General features: G+C 36.2%; 1 protein-coding gene across 1 annotated transcript in view; it reads left to right on the top strand.

The window, feature by feature from the left end:
- Positions 1-16,094, top strand: part of LOC141562666 (uncharacterized) — a 36,325-nt gene extending 20,231 nt beyond the window's left edge. Inside the window, 1 exon segment of the mRNA XM_074302670.1 lies at positions 16,083-16,094. Within this exon segment, the coding sequence (XP_074158771.1) occupies positions 16,083-16,094 (12 nt within the window).
- Positions 16,095-25,542: the final 9,448 nt, after the last annotated feature.

The raw sequence follows: 25,542 nt of genomic DNA, 5'->3' as shown, positions 1-25,542 counted from the left end.
CTTATAACAGAATTATAGATCAGTTCCTTAATTTTTAGCTCTGAGTGGGGGCTGGAAAGGAGGAGGTGGGGGGAGATTTATTTTCATGAAAACAAGTTTGTATGAGACTGTGCAAGCTGACAGGGTGTGTGCTCCAATCTGCTGGTAGCACACTTTTCTTTGTGTAAAGACTAGTTAGCAAGCTAAGTTCCTTATTTCTACTCAAAACAAAGGTGCACCTTATAGAAGATAGGTGGTAACTGGGGTTGGAAACCACAAACCTTGAGAGATACTTACCCATAAATGTTCCCCATTCCTGCAGAATTTGCCTAACTTTTTGCAAGTAAATTTGTTATTTTTAATATACATTGCTTTCTAAAAAGTTGCCTATTTTTGATGCACAATGGCTTTCAATGAGATCCATTCCTCATGTTTCTCATTTTTGCCAACAAGAATGCCATGGAAATGCTGTTCACAAGAATAGAGGGATTAGTTGACCTGATTTAAGCATAATTAATAGAATAGAACCAGAGATCATTATTGATCACAAAAAATAGATATTTTGTGATATTAAGTTAAAAAGTTTTTGTATAAACAACTAATGCAGACAGGATTAGAAGAGAAGCAATTAAGTGGGAAAACATTTTACATTCAACAGTCCTGATCAAGGCCTCATGTCTTAAATATATATAAAATTTATACCAATTCAGTCCATTTCAAATAATGAGTTCTTATCCCAAAAGTTGGTATCTTTGGGTTTGTCAAACACTAGATTGATATAGTTGTACACTATTTTGTCCTATGAACCTAACCTGTTCCACTGATCAACTACTCTAATTCTTAGCTAATACCAAATGGTTTTGGTGACTGCTGCTTTCTAATATAGCTTTGGATCAGCTACAGCTAGGCCATCTTCATCTGATTTTTTTTTTTCATTAATTCCCTTGAAATTCACGACCTTTTGTTCTTCCATAGGAATTTTGTTGTTACTTTTTCGAAGTCATTAAAATAATTTCTTGGGAGTCTGATTGGCATAACACTAAATAAATTGATTAATTTAGGGAGTATTGTCATCTTTATCATATTCACTCGGCCTATCCAAGAGCACTTCATATCTTTCTAATTATTTAAATTTGACTTTATTTTTGTGGCAAGTGTTTTGTAATTTTTCTCATATAATTCCTGACTTTTCTTTGGTAGATGGATTCCCAAATATTTTATACTCTTGACAGTTGCTTTCAATGGTATTTCTCTTTGTAACTCTTGCTGTTGCATTTTCTTGGTGATGTATCGAAATGCTGAGGATTTATGTGGATTTATTTTGTATCCAGCAACTATGCTAAAGTTGTGAATTATTTCTAATAACTTTTTATTAGAATCTCTGGGGTTATTTAAGTATACCATCATATCATCTGCAAAGAGTGATAGTTTGATTTCCTCATCACCTACTCTTATTCCTTTAATCTAGTTCTTTACTCTTATTGCTGAGGCTAGCATCTCTAAAACAATATTGAATAGTAATGGTGATAGTGGGCAACTTGTTTCACTCCTGATCTTACTGGGGAATGTTCCAGTTTATCCCCATTACATATGATCCTTACTGACAGTTTTAAATATGTGCTCCTCACAATTTTAAGAAATAGTCCATTCATTTTTATTCTCTCAAGTGTTTTTAGGAGGAATGGATGTTGTATTTTATCATATGCTTTTTCTGCATCTATTGTGATGATCATATGGTTTTTGTTAATTTGAGTATTAATATGGTCACTTATACTAATAGTTTTCCTAATATTAAACCAGCCCTGCATTCCGGGTATACATCCTACTTGATCATGGTTTATTTTCCTGGTGATGATTTTCTGAAGTCTTTTTGCTAATATCTTATTTACGATTTTAGCATCAATATTCATTAAGGAGATTGGTCTATACTTTTCTTTCTAAGTTTTCACCTTACCTGGTTTAGGTATCAGTACCATATCTGTGTCATAAAAGGAGTTTAGTAGGACTCCTTCATCCCCTATTTTTCCAAATACTTTATATAACATTGGGGTTAATTGTTCTTTAAATGTTTGGTAGAATTCACATGTAAATCCATCTGGGCCAACTTTCTTGGGGAGTTGATTAATAGCTTGTTGTATTTCTTTTTCTGAAATGGGACTATTTAAGCAATTTATTTCCTCCTCTGTTAATCTAGGAAGCCTATATTTTTGGAGGTAGTCACCCATTTCACTTAAGTTATCAAATTTATTGGCATAAAGTTGAGCAAAATAAGTCCTTATTATTGCTCTAATTTCCTCTTCATTTGTGAAAAGATCCCCCTTTTCATTTTCAAGACTAACAATTTGATTTTCCTCTTTCCTTTTTCCTATCAGATTTACCTAAGGTTTATCTATTTTAATGGCTTTTTCATCAAGCCAACTCTTAGTTTTATGTATTAATTAAATAGTTTTTTTTTTTTTTTTACTTTCAATATTATTGATTTCTCCTTTTAATTTTAGAATTTCAAGTATTTGGTTGTGGGTTTTTAATTTGATATTTTTCTAGCTTTTTAAGTTGTTGGCCCAATTCATTGATTTTCCCTTTCTCTATTTTATTCAAGTAAGCCTCTAAAGATACAAAATTTCCCCTTATCACCACTTTAGCTACATCCCACAAATTTTGGTATGATGTCTCATCGTTGTCAATATCTTGGTTGAAATTATTATTTTTTAAAATTAATTTTATAATTATAACTTTTTTTGGACAGTACATATGCATAGGTAATTTTTTTTTTTTTTACAACATTATCCCTTGCACTCCCTTCTGTTCTGAATTTTTCCCCTCCTTCCCTCCACCCCCTCCCCTAGATGGCAGGCATTTGGGGTGAAATTATTAATAGTTTCTATAATTTGCTGCTTCACCCAATCATTCTTTAAGAAGGGATTATTTAGTTTCCAATTATTTTTTGGTCTATTTACCCCAACTTCTTGTTGAATGTAGTTTTTATTGCATTATGATCTGAGAAGAAAGCATTTACTATTTCTGCCTTCCTGCATTTAATTTTGAGATCTTTATGTCCTAATATATGGTCAATTTTTGTATAGGTTCCATGAACTGCTGCGAAGAAAGTATACTCCTTTCTATCATCATTCAGGGTTCTCCAAAGATCTATAATACCCAATTTTTCTAATGTTCTATTTTGCTCCTTAATTTCTTTCTTATTTGTTTTGTGGTTTGATTTATCTAGTTCTGAGAGTGCAAGATTGGATCTCCCACTATTATAGACTTGCCTTCTATTTCTTCTTGCAACTCTCTCCATTTCCCTATTGATAAATGATCAAAGGATATGAACAGAGAATTGTTAGATGAGAAAACTGAAATTATAAATAGTTATATGAAAAGGTGCTCCCAATCACAGCTGAGAAGAGAAATCCAAATTAAGACATCTCTGACCTCTCAGATCGACTAAAATGACAGGAAAAGGTAATGACAAATGTTGGAGGGGATGTGGGAAAACTGGGGCACTGACATATTGTTGGTGGAACTGTGAACTGATGTAACCATTCTGGAGAGCAATTTGGAACTGTGTTGAAAAAAGATATCAAATTGTACATACCCTTTGGCCCATCAGTGTTTGTGCTGAGATTATATCCCAAAGAGATCTTAAAGAAGGGAAAGGGATCCATATATGCAGAAATGTTTGTGGCAGCCCTCTTTGTAGTGATGAGAAATTGTAAACTGAATAGATGCCCTTTCCTTGGAGAAAGGCTGAATAAATTATGGTGCATGAATGTTCTGGAATATTATTGTTATGTAAGAAACAACCATTAGGATGATTTCAAGAGGCCTGGAGAGACTGACATGAACTGATGCTGAGTAAAATGAGGAGAACCAGGAGATCATTATACACAGCAGCAACAAAACTATATGATGATCAATCCTGATGGACGTGGTTCTCTTCAAGAATACCATGATTCAAACCAGTTCCAATTGTTCAGTGATAAAAAGGTCCATTTACACCCAGAGAGAGGATGTGGGAACTGAGTATGGACCACATCATAGTATTCTGATTCTCTTCTTGATATTCGATTGCATTTTGTTTTCTTTCTCAGAGGTTTTTTTTTTTTTTTTCCTTCTTTACCCAATTTTTTCTTGTGCAGCAATGTAACTGTATAAATATGTGTGTGTATATATATTGGGTTTTACATAAATTTGAACATTTAACATGTATTAGAATACCTGCCTTCGAGTGGAGCGGATTGGGCGCAAGAAGGGAAACATTTGGAACAGAAAGGTTTGCAAGGGTCAAAGTTGAAAAATAACCCAGGCATGTTTTGTAAATAAAAAGCTTTAACAAAATGTAAAATAATAATAACAATAACTGTGTGATACTTTACATTCAATTTCATTTTTTCTTCCTTTTTAGGTTGTGTTTTTTTTTTTTTTAACCGATTTTTGATGTCTCATATTCTTTGCCTCATTTTAGTTTTTAATGCATGATTTTCTTCAGTCGTTTTTTTTGTTTGTTTGTTTGTTTTTTGTTTGATTTTTGCTGAGGCAATTGGAATTAAGTGACTTTCCCAGGGTCACAGCTTCAGTTAGCTTTTTAAAATCTCTTTTTATTTGATTAATTTTTCTTTTCAATAATGAGCAAGCAGTCAGAGAATAAGGATTGGGCAGATTCAAATGTCTCCCCAGCCAGGATAGCCTGACTTGTGAATGGGCTCTAGAGGGCTGAGTGAAGTAGGAATCAGAGCAAGAATGTACCATCAAAGGCCACTTCTTGTTCCTTGAAGGCTGACCTCTCTGAGGTCTCTGGCTGAGACCTATCTTGGGAGTATAAGCACAGCACTGGATTTCTGGGAGGTTAGAGTCTCAATTAATAATAATTAAGTCTCTTGAGGTTCTTTTGTAAGCTGACATGGTGAATCTAAAGCTGGGTCTCCTCTTAAAATGTCATGATGGTTTTAATTGATAGGTAGTTTAACCTAACACCAGACACCTCCATGGGATATCTCCTGTCAATTTTGGAAAGTCATTTAAGGTGTTCAACTTCTCTGTTCTTAAAGAAAGTTTTTGGACTCTAAGCACCTTAGGCCATACTTCATATCCTAAATATGGAAAAGGAGCATGCTTTTGAAATTTCTCTTGGTACAATTTACAATTGGTTGTTCTTTTAATGTTTCTATGGTCTTTTGTACACATGCTTTTAACATTTGCAACTCAATTGCACACCCCAAGATATCATCCATGAAATGTAACAAAATAACTTTTGGAAATGTTTTTCTTACTGAAGCTAAGAGCAGCAGCCACAAACATTTGACACAAAGTTGTAGAGGGCCAGAACTCAGGACAAGTATACTTGAAGCAAGATGTTAACTCAGTGGAATTGATGAGATGATTATTCTCGAGTTCACAGATATACTTAGTATTTAGTAATTCTCTAGTTCACACATAGTCAGTATACTGTGATGATGTAATTGTAATAGGGTATTTAAACTGGGGACAAAGTCAGACTCAGAGGGGAGACTGGTTGAGACTGTCAGTCTGATCCAGTCTCATCCAGAAGTCTGACAGTCTGTTTCATACTTCCCTCAAGAGGTAGGTCCATTTCTTACTATCTGCCTCATTTTAGCTGAAAAAGCAAAGTGACTAGTTTAGCCCTTACTAAATCTTCTCACTTGCCTATTTTTACACTTACCCTATTCCGGGTCACTGGCACTTCTCCACTGAACTGATCCTATGAGTTGAGCTGGTGAATGTAGAGCCTCTCATCCAGAGCCTCACAGCCACTACCCCACATTGGGTGCCAAAACATACTATGCTTTCTAGAGCCTCCATACAGAGTGCCAAAATATACCATGTGAACTAGCTAGCTAGAGCATCTCAGGACCAGCCAGAGTCCTTGGTCTTAGTGGAGAAGTAGAGAAGGGAAGAGACCCACAAGGATGGTCCAACATGGAGTCCATTTATTTCAAGTCATTTCAGCCCCTAAATACATAACCCATAAATACCTTAGTATTGATCACACACACACACACACACACACACACACACACACACACACACACACATACACCTCAAATGCTCACGGGTTTGATACAAAGTGTACTTTTAAAATTCCTACAGCCTAACAAAATTTTGCTATGATGTAAATGATTAAGCCCTGAATCTTGGTTACTTAGACAGAGATGTAAATAGTTGAGATAGGCATCAGAGTAAAGTTTATTATATCATTTTCTCAGGTATCTTTCTCCCAAATATCTTCAGTTTCCTTGTGGACATTCTTTGCTGTCCTAAATTCAAAGGTTTAGCTTTTAATCCAAAGTAGTGTTTGCATTTTGCTTCACTGTCTATATCATTAATTTCTTATATTGATAAGTAGTCTCTGTTATTTCAGTAAGGGAGTTTTGGTGAGCCAAGTTACCATAAGTCTCAAAACCTGGAAGGGATTCTTACCTCCTGGCCCTCTACAGACAATTTTTTTAAATTTAATTTTTATTTTATTTTATAATTATAACTTTTTTTTTTTTTGACAGTACATATGCATGGGTAATTTTTTACAACATTATCCCTTGCACTTACTTCTATTCAGATTTTTTCCCTTCCTCCCCCAACCCCCTCCCCCAGATGGCAGGAAGTCTTATACATGTTAAATGTATTACAGTATATTCTAGATACAATACATGTGTGTAGAACCGAATTTCTTGTTGTATAGGAAGAATTGGATTCAGAAGGTAAAAATAACAGTTTACACTCATTTCCCAGTGTTCCTTTTCTGGATGTAGCTGATTCTGTCCATCAATATTCAATTGGAGTTGGATTAGCTCTTCTCTATGTTGAATATATCCACTTCCATCAGCATACATCCTCGTACAGTATCATTGTTGAAGTGTATAATGATCTTGTTCTGCTCGTTTCACTCAGCATCAGTTGATGTAAGTCTCTCCAAGCCTCTCTGTATTTCTCCTGTTGGTCATTTCTTACAGAACAATAATATTCCATAACATTCATATACCATAATTTACCCAACCATTCTCCAATTGATGGACATCCATTCATCTTCCAGCTTCTAGCCACTATGAAAAGGGCTGCCACAAACATTTTGACACATACAGGAGTAGCACTGCTGGGTCAAAGGGTATGCAAATTTTGATAACTTTTTGGGCATAATTCCAGATTGCTCTCCAGAATGGTTGGATTCTTTCACAACTCCACCAACAATGCATCAGTGTCCCAGTTTTCCCACAGCCCCTCCAACATTCATCATTATTTGTTCCTGTCATCTTAGCCAATCTGACAGGTGTGTAATGATATCTCAGAGTTGTCTTAATTTGCATTTCTCTGATCAATAGTGATTTGGAACACTCTTTCATATGAGTGGAAATAGTTTTAATTTCATCATCTGAAAATTGTCTGTTCATATCCTTTGACCATTTATCAATTGGAGAATGGCTTGATTTCTTATAAATTAAAGTCAATTCTCTGTATATTTTGGAGATGAGGCCTTTATCAGAACCTTTAACTGTAAAAATGTTTTCCCAATTTATTACTTCCCTTCTAATCTTGTTTGCATTAGTTTTGTTTGTGCAGAAACTTTTTAATTTGGTGTAATCAAAATGTTCTATTTTGTGATCAATAATGGTCTCTAGTTCTCCCTTGGACACAAACTCCTTCCTCCTCCACAAGTCTGAGAGGTAAACCATCCCATGTTCCTCCAATTTATTTATGATTTCGTTCTTTATGCCTAAATCTTGGACCCATTTTGATCTAATCTTAGTATGTGGTGTTAAATGTGGGTCCATGCCTAGTTTCTGCCATACTAATTTCCAGTTTTCCCAGCTGTTTTTGTCAAATAATGACTTCTTATCCCAAAATTTGGGATCTTTGGGTTTTCAAACACTAGATTGCTATTTTTATTCACTATCTTGCCCTGTGAACCTAACTTATGCCACTGATCAACTAGTCTATTTCTTAGCCAATACCAAATGGTTTTGGTGACTGTTGCTTTATAACACAGTTCTAGATCAGGTACAGCTAGACCATCTTCACTTATTTTTTTTTTCATTACTTCCCTTGAAATTCTCGACCTTTTGTTGTTCCATATGAATTCTGTTGTTATTTTTTTCTAGGTTATTTAAATAGTTTCTTGGAAGTATGATTGGTATAGCACTAAATAAATAGATTAGTTTAGGGAATATTGTCATCTTAATTATATTCACTCAGCCTATCCAAGAGCATTGAATGTCTTTCCAATTATTTAAATATGACTTTATTTTTGTGGCAAATGTTTTGTAATTTTGCTCATATAATTCCTGACTCTCCTTTGGTAGATATATTCCCAAATATTTTATACTATCGACCATTATTTTGAATGGAATTTCTCTTTGTATCTCTTGCTGTTGGATTGTGTTGGTAATGTATAAAAATGCTGAGGATTTATGTGGATTTATTTTGTATCCTGCCACTTTGCTAAACTTCTGAATTATTTCTAATAGCTTTTTAGCAGAGTCTTTGGGGTTCTCTAAGTATACCATCATGTCATCTGCAAAGAGTGATAGTTTGATTTCCTCATTTCCTACTCTAATTCCTTGAATTTCTTTCTTGGCTCTTATTGCCGAGGCCAGCGTTTCTAGTACTATATTGAATAGTAATGGTGATAGTGGTCAATGTTGTTTCACTCCTGATCTTACTGGGAAAGGTTGCAGTTTATTTCTATTGCATATTATGCTTACTGATGGTCATAAATATATACTCCTGATTATTCTAAGGAATAGTCCGTTTATTCCTATACTCTCAAGCATTTTTAGTAGGTATGGATCTTGGATTTTATCAAATGCTTTTTCTGCATCTATTGAGGTTTTTATTAATTTGATTATTAATATGGTCAATTATACTAATAGTTTTCCTAATATTAAACCAGCCCTGCATTCCTGGTATAAATCCCACTTGGTCATAGTGTATTATCCTGGGGATGATTTTCTGAAGTCTATTTGCTAATATCTTATTTAAGATTTTAGCATCAATATTCATTAAGGAAATTGGTCTATAGTTTTCTTTCTCAGTTTTCAATCTACCCGGTTTAGGTATCCGTACCATGTTTGTGTCATAGAAGGAATTTGCTAGGACTCCTCCAATCCCTATTTTTTCAAATAGTTTACATAGCATTGGAGTTAGTTGTTCTTTAAATGTTTGGTAGAATTCACATGTAAATCCATCTGGTCCTGGGGACTTTTTCTTAGGAGTTGGTTAATAGCTTGTTCTTTTTCTTTTTCTGAGATGGGACTATTTAGACTACTTACTTCTTCCTCTGTTAATCTGGGCAAGCTATATTTTTGAAGGTATTCTTCCATTTCATTTAATTTTAAGGAAAAATCCATTTGTTCTTATAATCTCTATTGGTTTTTAATAGGAATGAATGTTAGATTTTATCAAATGCTTTTTCTGCATCTATTGAGATAATCATACATTTTTGTTGTTAATTTTGTTATTAATATAGTCAACTATGCTAATGGTTTTCTTATATTGAACCAGCCTTATATTTCCTGTATAAATCCTACTTGGTCATGGTTTGGCTATTTTAATTTTATCCATTGTCATCCTTTTCCCTTTGTCACAAGTCATTCCCCAAATTTCTGCCTACATGCACAGCTTTGTCAGGTTAAAATATCTTAAAGGGTAACTTGCATCTTCTCCAAAATCATAGTTCTGTGTTGAGTAGTTTTAGGTCTGGGCTTAAAATAGGTCCTTTTCTACTAGGAAGGCAGGTAGTTTTTTGAGTGACAGAAATATTTGGGATAGGTAGATTGATGCCTTCTTGGCAACCATTGGGTTTACCCAATCAAATGGGTAAATATCCAGGGGTAACAGCTGAGATGAATTGAAAATGTCACTGAATTCCAACTCAGTACACTGGTTTGAGTCCCAGCTCTCTTCAATAACCATGTTACTGTGAATGGTCACTTCATCTTTCTCTTTTCTTAAATTAGTATGAAAGCATTTGTATTTCTTTCCTGCTCTCTTGATAGAAAAGACTAACTGTACATTCTCTGAATTGCTTGCCTCATCACAATAAAACCTATAAGTTGTAAAGTTCTGTTGTCTCCAGAACTGCGGATCGCTCTCTGGGAGGAGATCTGCTGTGTCAACTGCCGCCAACTCTGACCTGGAGTAGAGACTTTCTCTCCCTCCAGAGAGCTGCCCCAGATTTGGCCCAGACAAGACTCTCCATCTCTCAAGTGCCGCCTTCTTTTATCCTCCCAGAGAATAGACATGTGAGAACTCAATGGGGCGTAGGAAATATTTCCACCAATGAACTTGCTCCTCTTAGAATTCCTAAGGTGTAAACTCCCTTTAAAGGCCCGAACCAAAGGACTGAGCCAGAGAACTGTCAAGTCAACCTGAGTTCTCACCTTGTAATTGTCCAGACAACCTGAGTTCTCACCTTATAATCCTAACATCTCCCCCTTTCTTTTGACTTAGAACATAGGGTAGTCATAACCTTGAAATATAAATCCATCAATATGGGAGGTATTACACATAATTACATAAATTACATAAGCACATAGTAACATAGTAACATAATACATACTAGAAGTATGTAATAAATAACATGATCAAATAATTATAAATTGAGAATTTATAAATGTCCATAAGTCCATTGTCCATTAGTCTCATCTTGTGTTAGGAATCCAATGATTCCTGCTGGTTTTAAAGTTCTTTAACAGTCTTCTTATTAGCCATGCTCTTTCAGTGTCAGATGTTTCTTAGATCTTCTCCTTTGCTTTGAGGTCTTTCTCTTTTTCTGTCTCTCTCCAGGTGCTTGTTGCCACCTATCTGTTTCCTTCTTCATCTGTTTTCCTTCTGTATGTTAAAATACAAGCAAACCCTCACTCCCAGGCAGGTAACCTATCTAATTTCCTTCTATTTATCACTTTGTAAATCTCTTCTCATCATCTGGCAATTACAGTGGAGCTGTTTGCACTGGACACTGCCCTGTTGGTTTAAAAGGCCTGTATTCTCCTCAAATGTAATCCATTTCTGCTATCTGATTGCTTTTTGGCTGACTTATTAGGTAATCCCTTTCTTCCATGTGATTGCTTTTCTGCTGGTTGATCAAATCAGAGTCCTGACCTTCTAAAAGCTTTTTGGGTGTAACCTCAGTTGCCATCATGCTCCACCTATTCTTAACCCTCCCGATATCTTGGATCTGGGCCCCACTTCTCATTTCCCTGAGTCAATCTGCATTCTGAGGCCCAGTGAAAGCCTTTGTGACATTTTGGACATGGAATTTTAGGTCTTCTTTCACTTTGTCTTCTCACTCTATCTTCATATCTACATTGAGCTCCTAGATGCCCAATTTTTCCACATTGAAAACATCGACGAATTTCTGTAGAAGTCCTTTGCCAAGAGGGACCCTGTCTTTCCATGTTCATCACAGTCTGGGTGTAAAAAGCATTTGATCCCACTGTAGCACATCATCTTATGATCTCCTCTAAAGGAGCATCTTTGTCTAATCCCCATATAATTCTTTTGCAAATCTCATTGGCCTTTTCCTTAGCCAGATGTCTGGTCATTATTTCTGTAGCTGAATTTACTCCAATAGTTCTTTTGACAGCAGTTTGCAGATGTCCCACAAAATCCGCAAAAGGGGGCTTGCTCTATTTTAGTGAAAGCCTCTCCCCAATCTTTCTGTCCAGGGAGGACACCCCAAACTTTTATTGCAGCCTTAGCAATTTGCTCATATATTGTCATGATATAATTAATCTGTTCTGAATTCTCTCCATATTGACCTTCACCAGCTAATTACTCAAAAGTGAATTGTGCGTTAACTCCTATTTCCAAATTGCATCTAACTTGGATCTTACATAATTCATGAAACTCTGCAAGTCACAATAAGTTTTGTCCAGGTTCTAGACATGTCCTTGCTATGGATTTCCAATCATTCGGGGTTAGGACTTTATAAGACAAACCATCTAGTAACATTTTAACATAAGCTGAAGTAGCCCCATAAAGGGTACAACTTTTTTTCAAATCTTTAATTTTATTCAAATCTAAAGGTGCATATTTTCTCCTTTTTTTGACCTACAGAGTCAATCCCTTCAATCACAGGATATGCATGTATAAAATCACTTATATCTTGTCCTTCTCTCTTAGCTTTAACCAATGCCTTTTCTAATCTTGTCATAGGCTGCTTCACAGGCCATTCTGTTTGTGTTTCTGCCTCTTCCCCTCCTCCTTCTTCCTCCACCCCTGAAGGTGGAGTTGATGTGGGCCAATCAATAATCTGCTCTCTAGGCGGGGTTGAAGCTTCTTCTAGAGAATCATACCCTAATTCCTCATTTAAATCCTCTTGCTCTTAGGCAAGATTTTGATCTTTCCTTTTTTCCTCACACTTCCTCCTCTGTTCATTTTTAAAACTTTTCCTTCTCCTACAACTTGCTCGATAGCTTAAAGCTAATTGAACTACATTGTAGATATAAAATACCTCTGCACAAATTGAACGAGGTCCATTTTTTTGTGTGAAATTCTTTCATTTCAAGTCCCACTAGCTTCCAGTTGTCTACATTTATTTTTTCTTCCTCTAAGAAACAAGAGGACACGTCTTAATGCAGCCAAGAGTTTAGCAATCTGTACCCAGGTTACAAGTAAACTCTGCTCTTCAATTATCTTAATTATACTCTCTATAATACCACTCCTGAGTGGGGCTGGAGCTGAGGCTAGGGCTGAGTTGGCTGAGGTCGAGGGATTGTCTTTAACTAACATCTGCCCCATTTCAGCTATAAGAGATTGCTGGTTTAGCCCTTAACAAGTTAAGTTCCTTATTTGAACACTCACTTAAGCTTTTAACAAAGTTTCCTTGTTACGGTTATTTTTGTGTCAGAAAGTCTTTTCCACTGGAATTTGAATTGGATGTTTTTCCACTGGAATCAGGATCATGTCTGCCCTTTTCGGGCGCCAAATTGCAATGGTCTGGTCTATCTCTTCTGAAGAGCTCAGAATAAGTCCTTAAATGTGAAGGTCTGGGCTAGCTCCTCTGAAGGGCTCAGAATAAGTCCTTGTCAGGATAAGCAAAAGTCCTTGCCCCACATTGGGCACCAATAGGTAAAGTTCTTGAATTGTGAGGGTCTGGTCGTTTGCTCAATTATAATCCTTCTCTGGGAGGAGATCTGTAAAATCTTTTCCTCTGTGCGCAGGTTTCTTGGGAGCTCTGAATCTCCTCCAGCTCTTGTCCTTCCCCAAATCAGACTGGTCTCCTTTCAGCCTGCCTGGCGCCACAACTCTATCCCAGAGTAGATTCTCTCAGTCCCAATGCTGCCCTTCTTTTATCCTCCCAGAGTATAGGCATGTGAGAACTCAATGGGGCGTGAGGAAATACTTCCACCAATGAACTTGCTCCTCTTAGAATTCCTAAGGTATAAACTCCCTTTAAAGGCCCACACCAAAGGTCTGAGCCAGAGAACTGTCAAGTCAACCTGAGTTCTCACCTTGTCACTGTCCAGACAACCTGAGTTCTTACCTTATAATCCTAACAATAAGTGACTAAGCTATTTTTACTAACTTGATCACATAGTTTGTCCTATTCCATAATACTAAAATTTATGTTTTTGTCAAATTTCCTTTGTTGACTGAATTTTGTCTTTTAATTGTGTCATTGCCTCTACTAGGAAAAGAATCCAGCTCTCAGAAGGAAGTTAGTATATTTTTAAAGGAGTGACATGGTATGACATAAATATTAAAATCCTGATGACCTTCTTGGATGGCTATATTACATTTACATATTTCATAAAAACAAACATTTTAGTCCTTCTTCACCTTTCCTTTCCCTTTGTGTCACACTATGGCCTTTTCCTGGATGATGAAATTTTGGCCTAGTGAGCCTGAGGAATAAACTCCTCCACTTTCACCAGGTTTTCGGTATCATTATCAAAGGTCACATAGTTGAACACCTGGTTTCCAGCACTATTTTTTTTTCCTGAGGCTGGGGCTAAGTGACTTGCCCAGGGTCAGACAGCTAGGAAGTGTTAAGTGTCTGAGGCCAGATTTGAACTCGGGTCCTCCTGAATTTAAGGCTGGTGCTCTATCCAGCACTATTGTTGAAGTGGATTTTCTTCAGAAAGGAATGGAGCTGAAAATGAAGAAAATTAGTTAGAAGCAAATTCATTTGAGTAGATCCAGTTGGGCAATTTTGCAAAAACATATAATATGTTATAAGAGATTATATGAAATTATCTTGGAAAGTTGGAATTACAAAGTTCAGGATTTTAAATTACAAGCTGGGGAATTTATCTACTATATATATATGTATATATATATATATATATATATATATATATATATGTAGTGAAGTGTGTGAAGATTGAGTTAACACTCTGGATACCTTAGAATCAGCCAGTCAGGATATGTAAAAGTCCTTAGTCTTTTTTCTTGGTCTTTAGGGGTAGAAGTGAAGGGAATGGACACAGAAATCTCCATGACCTTCTTTCTTTTCTTCTATCACCAAAAGTAACTCTGGCTTTTCTTACTCCACCCTCTAAGCCCTCCACAAAAGATTGAGCCAGCACAGAACAGTGGGAAGGGTCATTTTCCAAGAATATGCTAACAGAGAATTGTGCAATCGGTAATTAGCCTGAAGTGTTTGCTTGTCCGACCTCAGTGCATCAACTCAAGAGTTTCAGCCCTTTATATCTCCTGCTTTCTTTTGTTTTAGAACACAGGTAGTCACGCCATCCCTGACTTCTTAGGGAGATAAGAATACCAAAAAGGAGGTGATCATGCTCCCCCTGACTTCTCAGGAAGGGAGGTGAAAGCAGTAAAAAGGAGATGATCATTCCCTCCCTGATTCCTCAGGAAGGGAGATGAAAGCACCAAAGGGAAGTGGGGAGTCATGCCAGATATTGTTAGTGTTTCTGTGTTGCACAAACCCATTAGCATGGGAGGTATTACACAAGCACATAGCAATAACACACAGGCTATTAGTGATGATTCTCCCCACAGCCAGTACAGGCTCAATGTGGAAATCCTGCAACAATCTTTTTATACGTTAGGGAATCCAATTATTCCTGCATATTTTGAAGTCCTGCAACAGTCTTATCATTTCTCAGAAAATCCAATGATTCCTGAGGGTTTTCAGGTCCTACAACAGTCTTATCATGTCTTAGAGAATCCAATGATTCCTGAGGGTTTTGAAGTCCTACAACAACCTTATCATGTCTCAGAGAATCCAATGATTCCTGAGGATTTTGAAGTCCAACAATTTTTGACGTCCATGAGTCAAACGCCATAACTGCCAGGCTCTTTCAGTGGTAGGCACAGTCAGCAATGGAACCACCTGATGTTTTTTGGGTCTTCTCTTTTGTTTCAAGGATCTGCTCTGTCTCTCTCCTATGGACAAGGCGAACACGGCTCATTGGCATCCATCTGATTCCTTCTCCATCTGTCCAGATACAAGCAAACCCTCTCCCACAAGCAGTTAACCTATCTGGTCCCTTCCATTCACCACTTTTTGGGTCTCTCCACATCACCTGGTGATTCTCTAAAGATGGTGGAGCTGCTCACACTGGACATTGCCCTTCTAGTGGGTTATAAAACCTGTCTCCAGAGCCGGTGCATCTTTGTCAAGAATCAAGTTAATAGTATAAAGAGCTAGATTTAGAAGTTCTCTAGGCTTACCTGTGGTTCCCCTTTCTTTTGTTTTTGGAGGAGCATCTTAATGTCTCTGTTTCTCCTCTCTACCATTGCTTGTACTTGAGCATTAAAAGGTATGCCAGTGGTGTGTAAAATCTTATTCTGTGCACAAAAGCATGCAAAATGTTTAAAAGTATATGCAGGTCCATTATCTGTTTTTATTGCTTGTGTCACACCCATAACTGCAAATGCTTGTATAAGGAATTCAGTGACCACTGGGGCTTTCTCTTTTGCTGCTGGTATTGCAAAAGTGAATCCTGAAAAGGTGTCTACCACAACATGGGTAAAAGACAGACGACCAAAAGATTTATTTTATTTTATTTTATTTTTATTGCTTTTCATTTAAAAGATATATGCATGTGTAATTTTTCAGAACTGACAATTGCAAAACCTTTTGTTCCAACTTTTCCCCTCTTTCCCTCCATCTCTTCCCCCAGATTGGAGGTTGACCAACACAGGTTAAATATGTTAAAGTATAAGTTAAATACAGTATATGTATACATGTCCAAACAGTTATTTTGCTGTACAAAAAGAATAGGACTTTGAAATAGTGTACAATTAGCCTGTGAAGGAAATAAAAAATGCAGGTGCACAAAAATAGAGGGATTGGGAATTCTATGTAGTGGTTCATAACCATCTCCCAGAGTTCTTTCGCTGGGTGTAGCTGGTTCAGCTCTACTACTCTATTGGAACTGATTTGTTTCATCTCATTGTTGAAGAGGAACATGTCCATCAGAATTGATCATTATATAGTATTGTTCTTGAAGTATATAATGATCTCTTGGTCCTGCTCATTTCACTCAGCATCAGTTCTTGTAAGTCTCTCCAGGACTTTCTGAAATCATCCTGCTGGTCATTTCTTATAGAACAATAACATTGCATAATATTCATATACCATAATTTATTCAGCCATTCTCCAATTGATGGGCATCCACTCAGTTTCCAGCTTCTGGCCACTACAAAAAGGGCTGCCACAAACATTTTTGCACATACAGGTCCCTTTTCCTTCTTTAAAATCTCTTTGGAATATAAGCCCAGTAGTTACACTGCTGGATCAAAGGGTATGCACAGTTTGATAACTTTTTGAGCATAGTTCCAAATTGCTCTCCAGAATGGCTGGATGTATTCACAATTCCACCATCAATGTATCACTGTCCAGTTTTCCCACATCCCCTCCAACATTCCACATTATCTTTCCCTGTCATTCTATCTAATCTGACAGGTGTGTAGTGTTATCTCAGAGTTATCTTAATTTTCATTTCTTTGATTAATAATGACTTGGAGCATTTTTTCATATGACTAGAAATAGTTTCAATTTCTTTGTCTGAGAATTGTCTGTTCATATCCTTTGACCCTTTGTCAAGTGGAGAATGGCTTAATTTCTTATAAATTATAGTCAATTCTCTATATATTTTGGAAATGAGGCCTTTATCAGAACCTTTGACTGTAAAAATGTTTTCCTAGTTTATTGCTTCCCTTCTGATCTTTTCTGCATTAGTTTTGTTTGTACAAAAACTTTTCAATTTGATATGATCAAAATTTTCTATTTTGTGATCAATAATGATCTCTAGTTCTTCTTTGGTCATAAATTCTTTCCTTAGGGCAGCTAGGTTGCCCAGTGGATAGATCACCAGCCCTGAATTTAGGAGGACCTGAATTCAAATCTGATCTCAGACACTTAACACTTCCTAGCTGTGTGACCCTGGACAAGTCACTTAACCCCAGCCTCAAAAAATAAATAAATAAACAAATAAATAAATAAACAAATTCTTTCCTCTTCCACAGGCCTGAGAGGTAAACTATCCTATGTTTTTCCAATTTATTTATAGTCTCATTGTTTATGCCTAGGTCATGAACCCATTTTGACCTTATCTTGGTGTATGGTGTTAAGTGTGGATCAATGCCTCGTTTCTGCCATACTAATTTTCAATTTTTCCAGCAATTTTTGTCAAACAGTGAGTTTTTATCACAAAAGCTTGGGTCTTTGGGTTTGTCAAACACTAAATTATTAAAGTTATTGGCTGTTTTGTCCTTTGAACCTAACCTATTCCACTGATCAACTAGTCTATTTCTTAGCCAATACCAAATGGTTTTGGTAACCACTGCTTTATAATATAATTTTAGATCTGGTACACCTAGGCCACTTTCATTTGATTTTTTTTTCATTAATTCCCTTGAAATTCTTGACCTTTTGTTTTTCCATATGAACTTTGTTGTTATTTTTTCTAGGTCATTAAAATAGTTTTTTGGGAGTCTGAATGTTATAGTGCGAAATTGTCATCTTTATTATATTTGTTCCCCCTATCCAAGAGCATTTAATATTTTTCCAATTGGTTAGATCTGACTTTATCTGTGTGAAAAGTGTTTTATAGTTTTGCTCATATAGTTTCTGATCTTCCCTTGGAAGACAGATTCCTAAATATTTTATTCTATCAATAGTTACTTTAAATGGAATTTCTCTTTGTATCTCTAAATGTTGGATTTTGTTAGTGATATATAAGAATGCTGATGACTTATATGGGTTTATTTTGTATCCTGCAACTTTGCTAAAGGTATGGATTATTTCTAATAGCTTTTTAGTAGAATCTCTGGGGTTCTCTAAGTATACCATCATATCATCAGCAAAGAGTGATAATTTAGTTTCCTCATTACCTATTCTAATTCCTTTAATCTCTTCTCAACTCTTATTGCCAAAACTAGCATTTCTTTTTTATTTTATTTTATAATTATAACTTTTTTTTGACAGTACATATGCATAGGTAATTTTTTTACAACATTATCCCTTGTACTCACTTCTGTTCCAATTTTTCCCTTCCTTCCCTCCATCCCTTCCCCTAGATAGCAGGCAGTCTTATACATGTTAAATATGTTATAGCATATCCTAGATACAATGTATGTGTGCAGAACCAAATTTGTAATCAAGGCAGAGCAGGCAGTCTATGGCAGAGTCATCTCTATAACTTCTCTAGCCATGGAGGCCACCCCTGCCCCTGATCCTCTCCAGACCTATCTCCTATCTCCCTCCTTGCACTGATCTGCTCCAGCCGCTCAGGACAAACCTTTTCTGGTGATATTCCAGATTATCTTCGGCTGGTAAGTTGTTATACTTCTAATCTTTGTGAATTTTATCAGTCAAGCTCTATTTTTGAGGCTGAATTTAATAAGTGGTCGTGAGTGTATGAGAGAAGCTGAGAAAGTGGTGTGTACCTTTCCTGCCATCTTGGTTCCACCCCACCAACCAAAAGATTTATAATGGGTCACATGCATTTGCCAAATTTCATTGGCTCTCAAACCACCAGGATTCTTCTCTGGAGACAGTATAGGAATGAGGAAAGGAAGGCAAGGCAAGATGTATAGGCTTTTACTATGCTCCTAGCTTTCTCTCTTGTTATTCCAAATTGTAAATATAAAACTCGTGCAGCCTAATGATATTTAGAATGAAATTCTTGGGCTTCTTGAAATAAAGGAGTATTGGCCAACATAGTTAGAAGGCTATGACCTGGAAGTCCACTATGAGAGTGGACATGCAAGATATAAATCTTACCTGGATGCTTTCTCACTTGCTCTTGAAGTTCCTTTAAGAGCTGATACATATATTAGAGGCTACACATTTTATTTGGGCTGTGGCAATCTGTAAAGATAGTTGGTCCTTTAAGAGGAACTTTAGAAACTTTTTCTTCAAGAATCCATTGCCTGTTATTGGGATTATATCCCAAAGAAATACTAAAGAGTGGAAAGGGACCTGTATGTGCCAAAATGTTTGTGGCAGCTCTTTTTGTTGTAGCTAGAAACTGGAATTGAATGGATGTCCATCCATTGGAGAATGGTTGGGTAAATTGTGGTATATGAAGGTTATGGAATATTATTGCTCTGTAAGAAATGACCAGCAGGAGGAATACAGAGAGGCTTGGAGAGACTTAAATCAACTGTTGCTGAGTGAAATGAGCAGAACCAGAAGATCACTATACACTTCAACAACAATACTGTATGAGGATGTATTCTGATGGAAGTGGAAATCTTCAACATAAAGAAGATCTAACTCACTTCCAGTTGATCAATGATGGACAGAAATAACTACACCCAGAGAAGGAACACTGGGAAGCGAATGTAAATTGTTAGCACTACTGTCTATCTACCCAGATTACTTATACCTTCGGAAGCTAATAATTAATGTGCAACAAGAAAATGGTATTTACACACATATATTGTATCTAGGTTATATTGTAACACATGTAAAATGTATGGGATTACCTGCCATCGGGGGGAGGGAGTGGAGGGAGGGAGGGGATAATTTGGAAAAATGAATAAAAAAAAAAAAAAAGAATCCATTGCCAATTATATAATAGTCTGGTTATCTTTAATGGAGACCTGTGTGTAAAATTTGGAGCCATGGCTATGGCTAATTTGCCACTCTGGGATGGTTTCACAGCATACATTAATTTGTACTTTGGTATAGAAGGTGTATATCTTGGCAGGTCTTATCCCAGATAATTGTACTGCTTGCTTAATGGCCTTTAATGAAATTCTAGCCACAAGCACTGGGTAAGGAGTAAAGCTTTCTTCTGGTTGTGCTGGGAGATTCACCCACTCTATTACACTGTCTCCTTGATGAAGGACTGCTATGGGTGCCTTTTGTGTAGCAAAAACTGATATTTCTAAGGGTTTTTGAGTGACTCTTTCAACCACATTGGATAAAGCCAGTTTAAACTTCTCTCAAAACCTCTTGGGTTCTTTTGTAAACTGGCGTGGTGAGTTTACAGCACTCTCCCCTTAAAATGTCAAATAATGGTTGCAATTGATAGGTAGTTAAGCCTAATACTGGATGCATCCTCCAAAATGTGTCTTGGTTTCCATGGGAAAGCAGGAGCACCACCACCATGGTCTCTGTCTTGAAGTATGTCTCAGTCTGAGTGCTTGTGCTCCAGCCTCCAGCCCTCTTTTTCCAGTCTTTCTTTGAGCCCTTCTGAGTCTGACCCTGGCACTTCTGAGTTTGTCTCCCAGTCCTTCAGAGTCTATCTCTGGCATAAATGGGCCTTGCTCTCAGTGTAGAAATGAAGGAGGAAAGGCCTGCCACCCCAGTGGTATGAGATGCAGTGAATGAATCTGACTGAGTTTATCCCCGTTTAGATATTCTAGTATAATTACATTATCATAGGTGTGAATCTTGTAGAAGAGGTATCAATCTTGTAGAACTATAGCAAATACGAAGTACATGTACTGAACTAGAGAACTATTAAGCACCACGCTAAACTAGATAACCATCGTCTTATCGATTCCACTGAGTTAGCATCTTTTAAGAATCCTTGTTTCTAGTACAGAGTTCTGGCCCATTACAGGTAATAGCTGAGTGGCCAAAATTTAGAGGATCTGAACCTCCTGTTACCAATATCTTTAAATTGGGAAGCCCTGAAGCCTGGGATTATTCTCTAAATAATTACATATGTCGTGTTCCAAGTATTTTTTCACTAGTTCTTCTAGCAGCATATAGAAAATTTTTTAGGGCACCAATTGCCTCATACTACCCTCAACTTGGTGATTGTATAGTGATTTCTGACAAGTTTATCTCCAGAACAACTCATCTCTTATTCCAGTAGTTCCTTAATATTCTGCCCCTCAGGTCAATGCCTGTCAATTTTGAATCAGGTATATTATATCTCAGTTTTATTCCTAAATCAAAAGCCCCTAAAATATCATTCCAGATACATAAATGTCATAAAATTATATACTTTTAAGATCACTGATAGAATGAAATGACTCATTTAAACTTGTGACAATTCAGTAAAGTAAAAATTTATTAGCAACTTACTCCTGCAGTGGCAGATGGAGTTTTCTTAATGGAGACGACTTTACAATATGAAATTAAGGTTCTAGAGGTTAATCCTACACTCTCTATGCCATGACCTGGGGATCAGAAGACTAAAAGCCCAATAGCCCTTGCTCCAATGGAATTTTCATTGTACTGTCAATAAATTGTAAGAAGAAATAGATGCTTCTCTGTTTGGAGCAGGGAAGATGCTTTAACTTGAGACCAATGTGGCAGTGAAGCCATTGTTTCTTATCTCTTCCCACTGCACAGAGTTGGGCATTCTCTTCTACTAAAATTGTGGATGTACTCATAATATTTAGCCTTGAGAGTTATACTTCAGCATAGTTTTGATGAGAAATTTTATGCTTCCTGTAGACAGAAATAGCTTTTACAATGCCGGTAAGTAGTGTCATGATAAATTTGATGGGTGAGAGAATAATCTTTGCAAAGTGAAGAAAAATGAGCAAAACAAAGGTCAAGAAAAAAAAGAAAATGATTTAAGTAGAGAGAAAAAGAGAAGGAATCGGAGAAAATAAATTGCAGGAAAGGAATTACATTAAATGTGATAATTACATTAAAAATGTGGAGAAGAATAAATATGCAAGAAGAAAGAGAGGGAAGAGCTTAAGAAGAGGAAAATGATGAAAGAGGATATGATGACGTTATTTACATTTGTACAGAAATTCTTTTGTAAATTGTGATTGTGCCATAACAATCCTGTAACTTAACTAGGGTAACACTACTCTCATTTTAAAGAAAAGAAAGTAAGACACAAAAGCAAGAAAAAACTTGCTCATCTTCCCATAGCAATTATTCTAGAGCAAATTATAAATCTGGATGTCCTTATGACACATTCAGTACTTCTTCCATCATCCCATAATGCTTGTCAATCAAGTCCTTCAGCTTATTAGAGTGTTCCAAAAAGAGTTTATCTTTCATGAAATCAAAGACTAAATGTGGTTGCAGAGACCTTAGATCATCTTTACAACCCTGTGAAGAAACACTTTGTACCAAGTCACTTTAACTACCATTCTATGCATAATTATATTTCATTTCTGAAATATCATTGAATTGTATTTCATTCCCAATGAAAGAGGAATTTGGATGGGTGTGATGTAATTGAGAACTTTCTAAAGAAAATTTCTGTGGCAAATGACAACTTTAATAACTTCCATCTTGAGAGAACAGAATTGTTAGGTGGTGGTTCCATTCTTTTGCGTGGATCAACAGTGGACATTTTTTAAAAAAACAATACATTTTTATGTCAAAATTCATGAAGATAGTTTTCAATATTCAATCTTGCAAAACTTTGTGTTCCCAAATTTTCTCCCTTTCTTCCCTCCACTTCCTCTCTTAGATAGCATATAATCCAATATGTAAAATTCTTCTCTATATATTTCCACAATTATTATGCTGCAGTAGAAAAAATGAGATCAAAAAAGGAAAATGAGAAAGAAAAAAAAATCAAACAACAAGAGGTGAATATAATGTTGTGATCCACATTTAGTCCCCACAGTTATCTCTTTGGATGTAGATGGCTCTTTCCATCACAAGTCTATTGGTTGATGGGGTAGCATTGTTTTTCTTTTTTTTTTTTTTATTATGAATATCAGATTTTATTTTATTTGTTTAACAAAAGAGAACATTTTCATGTGCCCAGAAGAAAATCAGGGAGGATTCAAAATATATTATAATTAATTACCAGTTTATGAAAGTGCATATAAACATATAATATACATACATATATAGTTATATATAATAGTAGAAGAAAGTATATTCATGAATGTCTAACTTTTCTTTCCTTCCTAGTAAATTGTTCTTTTGTTCTCTGCTGCAAACCTTTTTAATTTCATTCTTCTCCCTCCCCTTTCTTCTTTTCCCCACTTCAAAGAGGCTATAGTTGAGAAAGAAAATATTTTTCCATATTTAGCACTATACATACAGCTAAACACACATATACTCTGCCCCCTCCATGCCCACTAACATACACACATATTTTTCCTATCTCTGCTGACTCTTTCCTTTAATTCTTGTTCTTAATGTGCCTTGCTATCACTTAACTTCTCCTCACCCATGGGTAATTGATATAAAATTTCTTTTAATTTTGGTTGATAGAAAATCCTGAAAATCTGCAAGTTCATACATAGAATTTTGCTGCAGTATTATTTTTTGGCCACAAGTCCAGTTCTTTTGAGGATTGCTAGATATGATTCCAGAACTGTTTTCTTTTATTGTGCCTACTGCTAAGCCTCTGCAAGTCTAATTGCAACTCCAGTGTATTTGAATTGTCTTTTTCTTATTTCTTGCAAATTTTTCTCTGTCATCTGGCAGTTTAAAAATTTATCAACAATATTCTTATGTGTTTTCCACAAAGGATCTTGTTGAAATGGGGACTGGTGGATTTTTCCTGTTTCTACTTTCCTGTTATTTTCTATCACTCCAAGGCAATTTTCTTGAATTCTTTCTTCCATTATTGTGTCAAGATTCCTTTTTTGGTCACAATTTTCAGAGTCCAATTATTCTAATATTTTCTCTTTTTAATCTGTTTTCCCTCTTATTTTTCCTTTAAGATGTTTCATATCCTGCTCTATTGTTTCATTGTTTATAATCTGTTCTGTTATTTCTTTGTCTCATAGCTTCACTGGTTCCTCCTTGCCCCATTCTAATTTTCAAAAAATTATTTTCATCTTTGAGTCTCTATATTTCCTATTTTAGTTGTTTAACCTTTCCCTCATAACCTTCATATTTTTCTTGGATGGTTTTTTTCTTTCTTTCTCTTTTCTTTTCTTTTCTTTTCTTTTCTTTTCTTTTCTTTTCTTTTCTTTTCTTTTCTTTTCTTTTCTTTTCTTTTCTTTTCTTTTCTTTCTTTCTTTCTTTCTTTCTTTCTTTCTTTCTTTCTTTCTTTCTTTCTTTCTTTCTTTCTTTCTTTCTTTCTTTCTTTCTTTCTTTCTTTCTTTCTTTCTTTCTTTCTTTCTTTCTTTCTTTCTTTCTTTCTTTCTTTCTTTCTTTCTTTCTTTCTTTCTTTCTTTCTTTCTTTCTTTCTTTCTTTCTTTCTTTCTTTCTTTCTTTCTTTCTTTCTTTTTGCTGAGGCAATTGGGGTTAAGTGACTTGCCCAGGGTCACACAGCTAGGAAGTGTTAAGTGTCTGAGATCAGATTAGAACTCACATCCTCCTGACTTCAGGCTGGTGCTGTATTTACTGCACCACCTAGCTGCCTCTCTTGGATGATTTTTTAAAAAAGGTTTTCCTCAATGTCTCTCATTTGATTTTTAGATTCTTTTTTTCACTTCTATAAATTCTTTCTGGTCAGAAAGCCATTTCATGTTACTTACTCTTTGGGTTAGAACCTTTTTCAATGGTCTTCCCTCTTCCCATAGCAAGTTTCTGGGGTGGGGTTATTTCAGCTTTTCTGGTTCATTTTTAGAGGTATTGTTAACACCTCTTTAGTGTAAGCACCTCTAATTTATGGGATGGTGGTTCAAACTTTACTTCAGCTCTCCCCTTTGGCCTGACCCTCCAAAAAGCAAGTGCCTGCAGTTAGCAGTACCCTTGGCCCCTCTGCCTCTGCACTCCTGGTGTGCTGATTCCTTCATGCCCAGGGATTGTTCTGCAGTACATCTGGGCTTGGCATTCCTAATCAGTCAAGATTTGCTCAGTCTTCTTGGACTCAAATCTAGACCCCTCAAGTAGTCCAGGAGGTGAAAGTTTCTGTGGATCCTGCTAAGGCTCAAGCCACATGTAGCTGACCATGGGGATCTACACTTGACATTTCTGCAGAGCTAGCCTGGAGGTGTTTGCACATCACATAGTGTTGAGACCCTGGATATCTTAGAATCAGCTGGAGTCAGGATAAGCAAAAGTCTATTCTTGGTCTTTTGGGGTCACCATCAGGGGATTAGATATAAGAATTTCCACACCTCCTTTCTCTCTCTCCACCACCAAAGAATGATCCTGCTTCTCCTATTCCACCCTCTGATCTCTCCTCCCTTCTCTGTTCACACCCACAGATCAAGCCAGCACAGAGTTGAGTAGGGTCATCCTTCAAACATGTTAGTAGAGAATTGTCCAATTGGTAATTAGCCTTAAGTGCT

Source organism: Sminthopsis crassicaudata, chromosome 3 (genome assembly GCF_048593235.1).
Source record: "Sminthopsis crassicaudata isolate SCR6 chromosome 3, ASM4859323v1, whole genome shotgun sequence".
Lineage (NCBI taxonomy): Eukaryota > Metazoa > Chordata > Mammalia > Dasyuromorphia > Dasyuridae > Sminthopsis > Sminthopsis crassicaudata.
The sequence above is the reverse complement of the archived record's forward strand: the minus strand, read 5'-3'. Positions and strand labels throughout refer to the sequence as shown.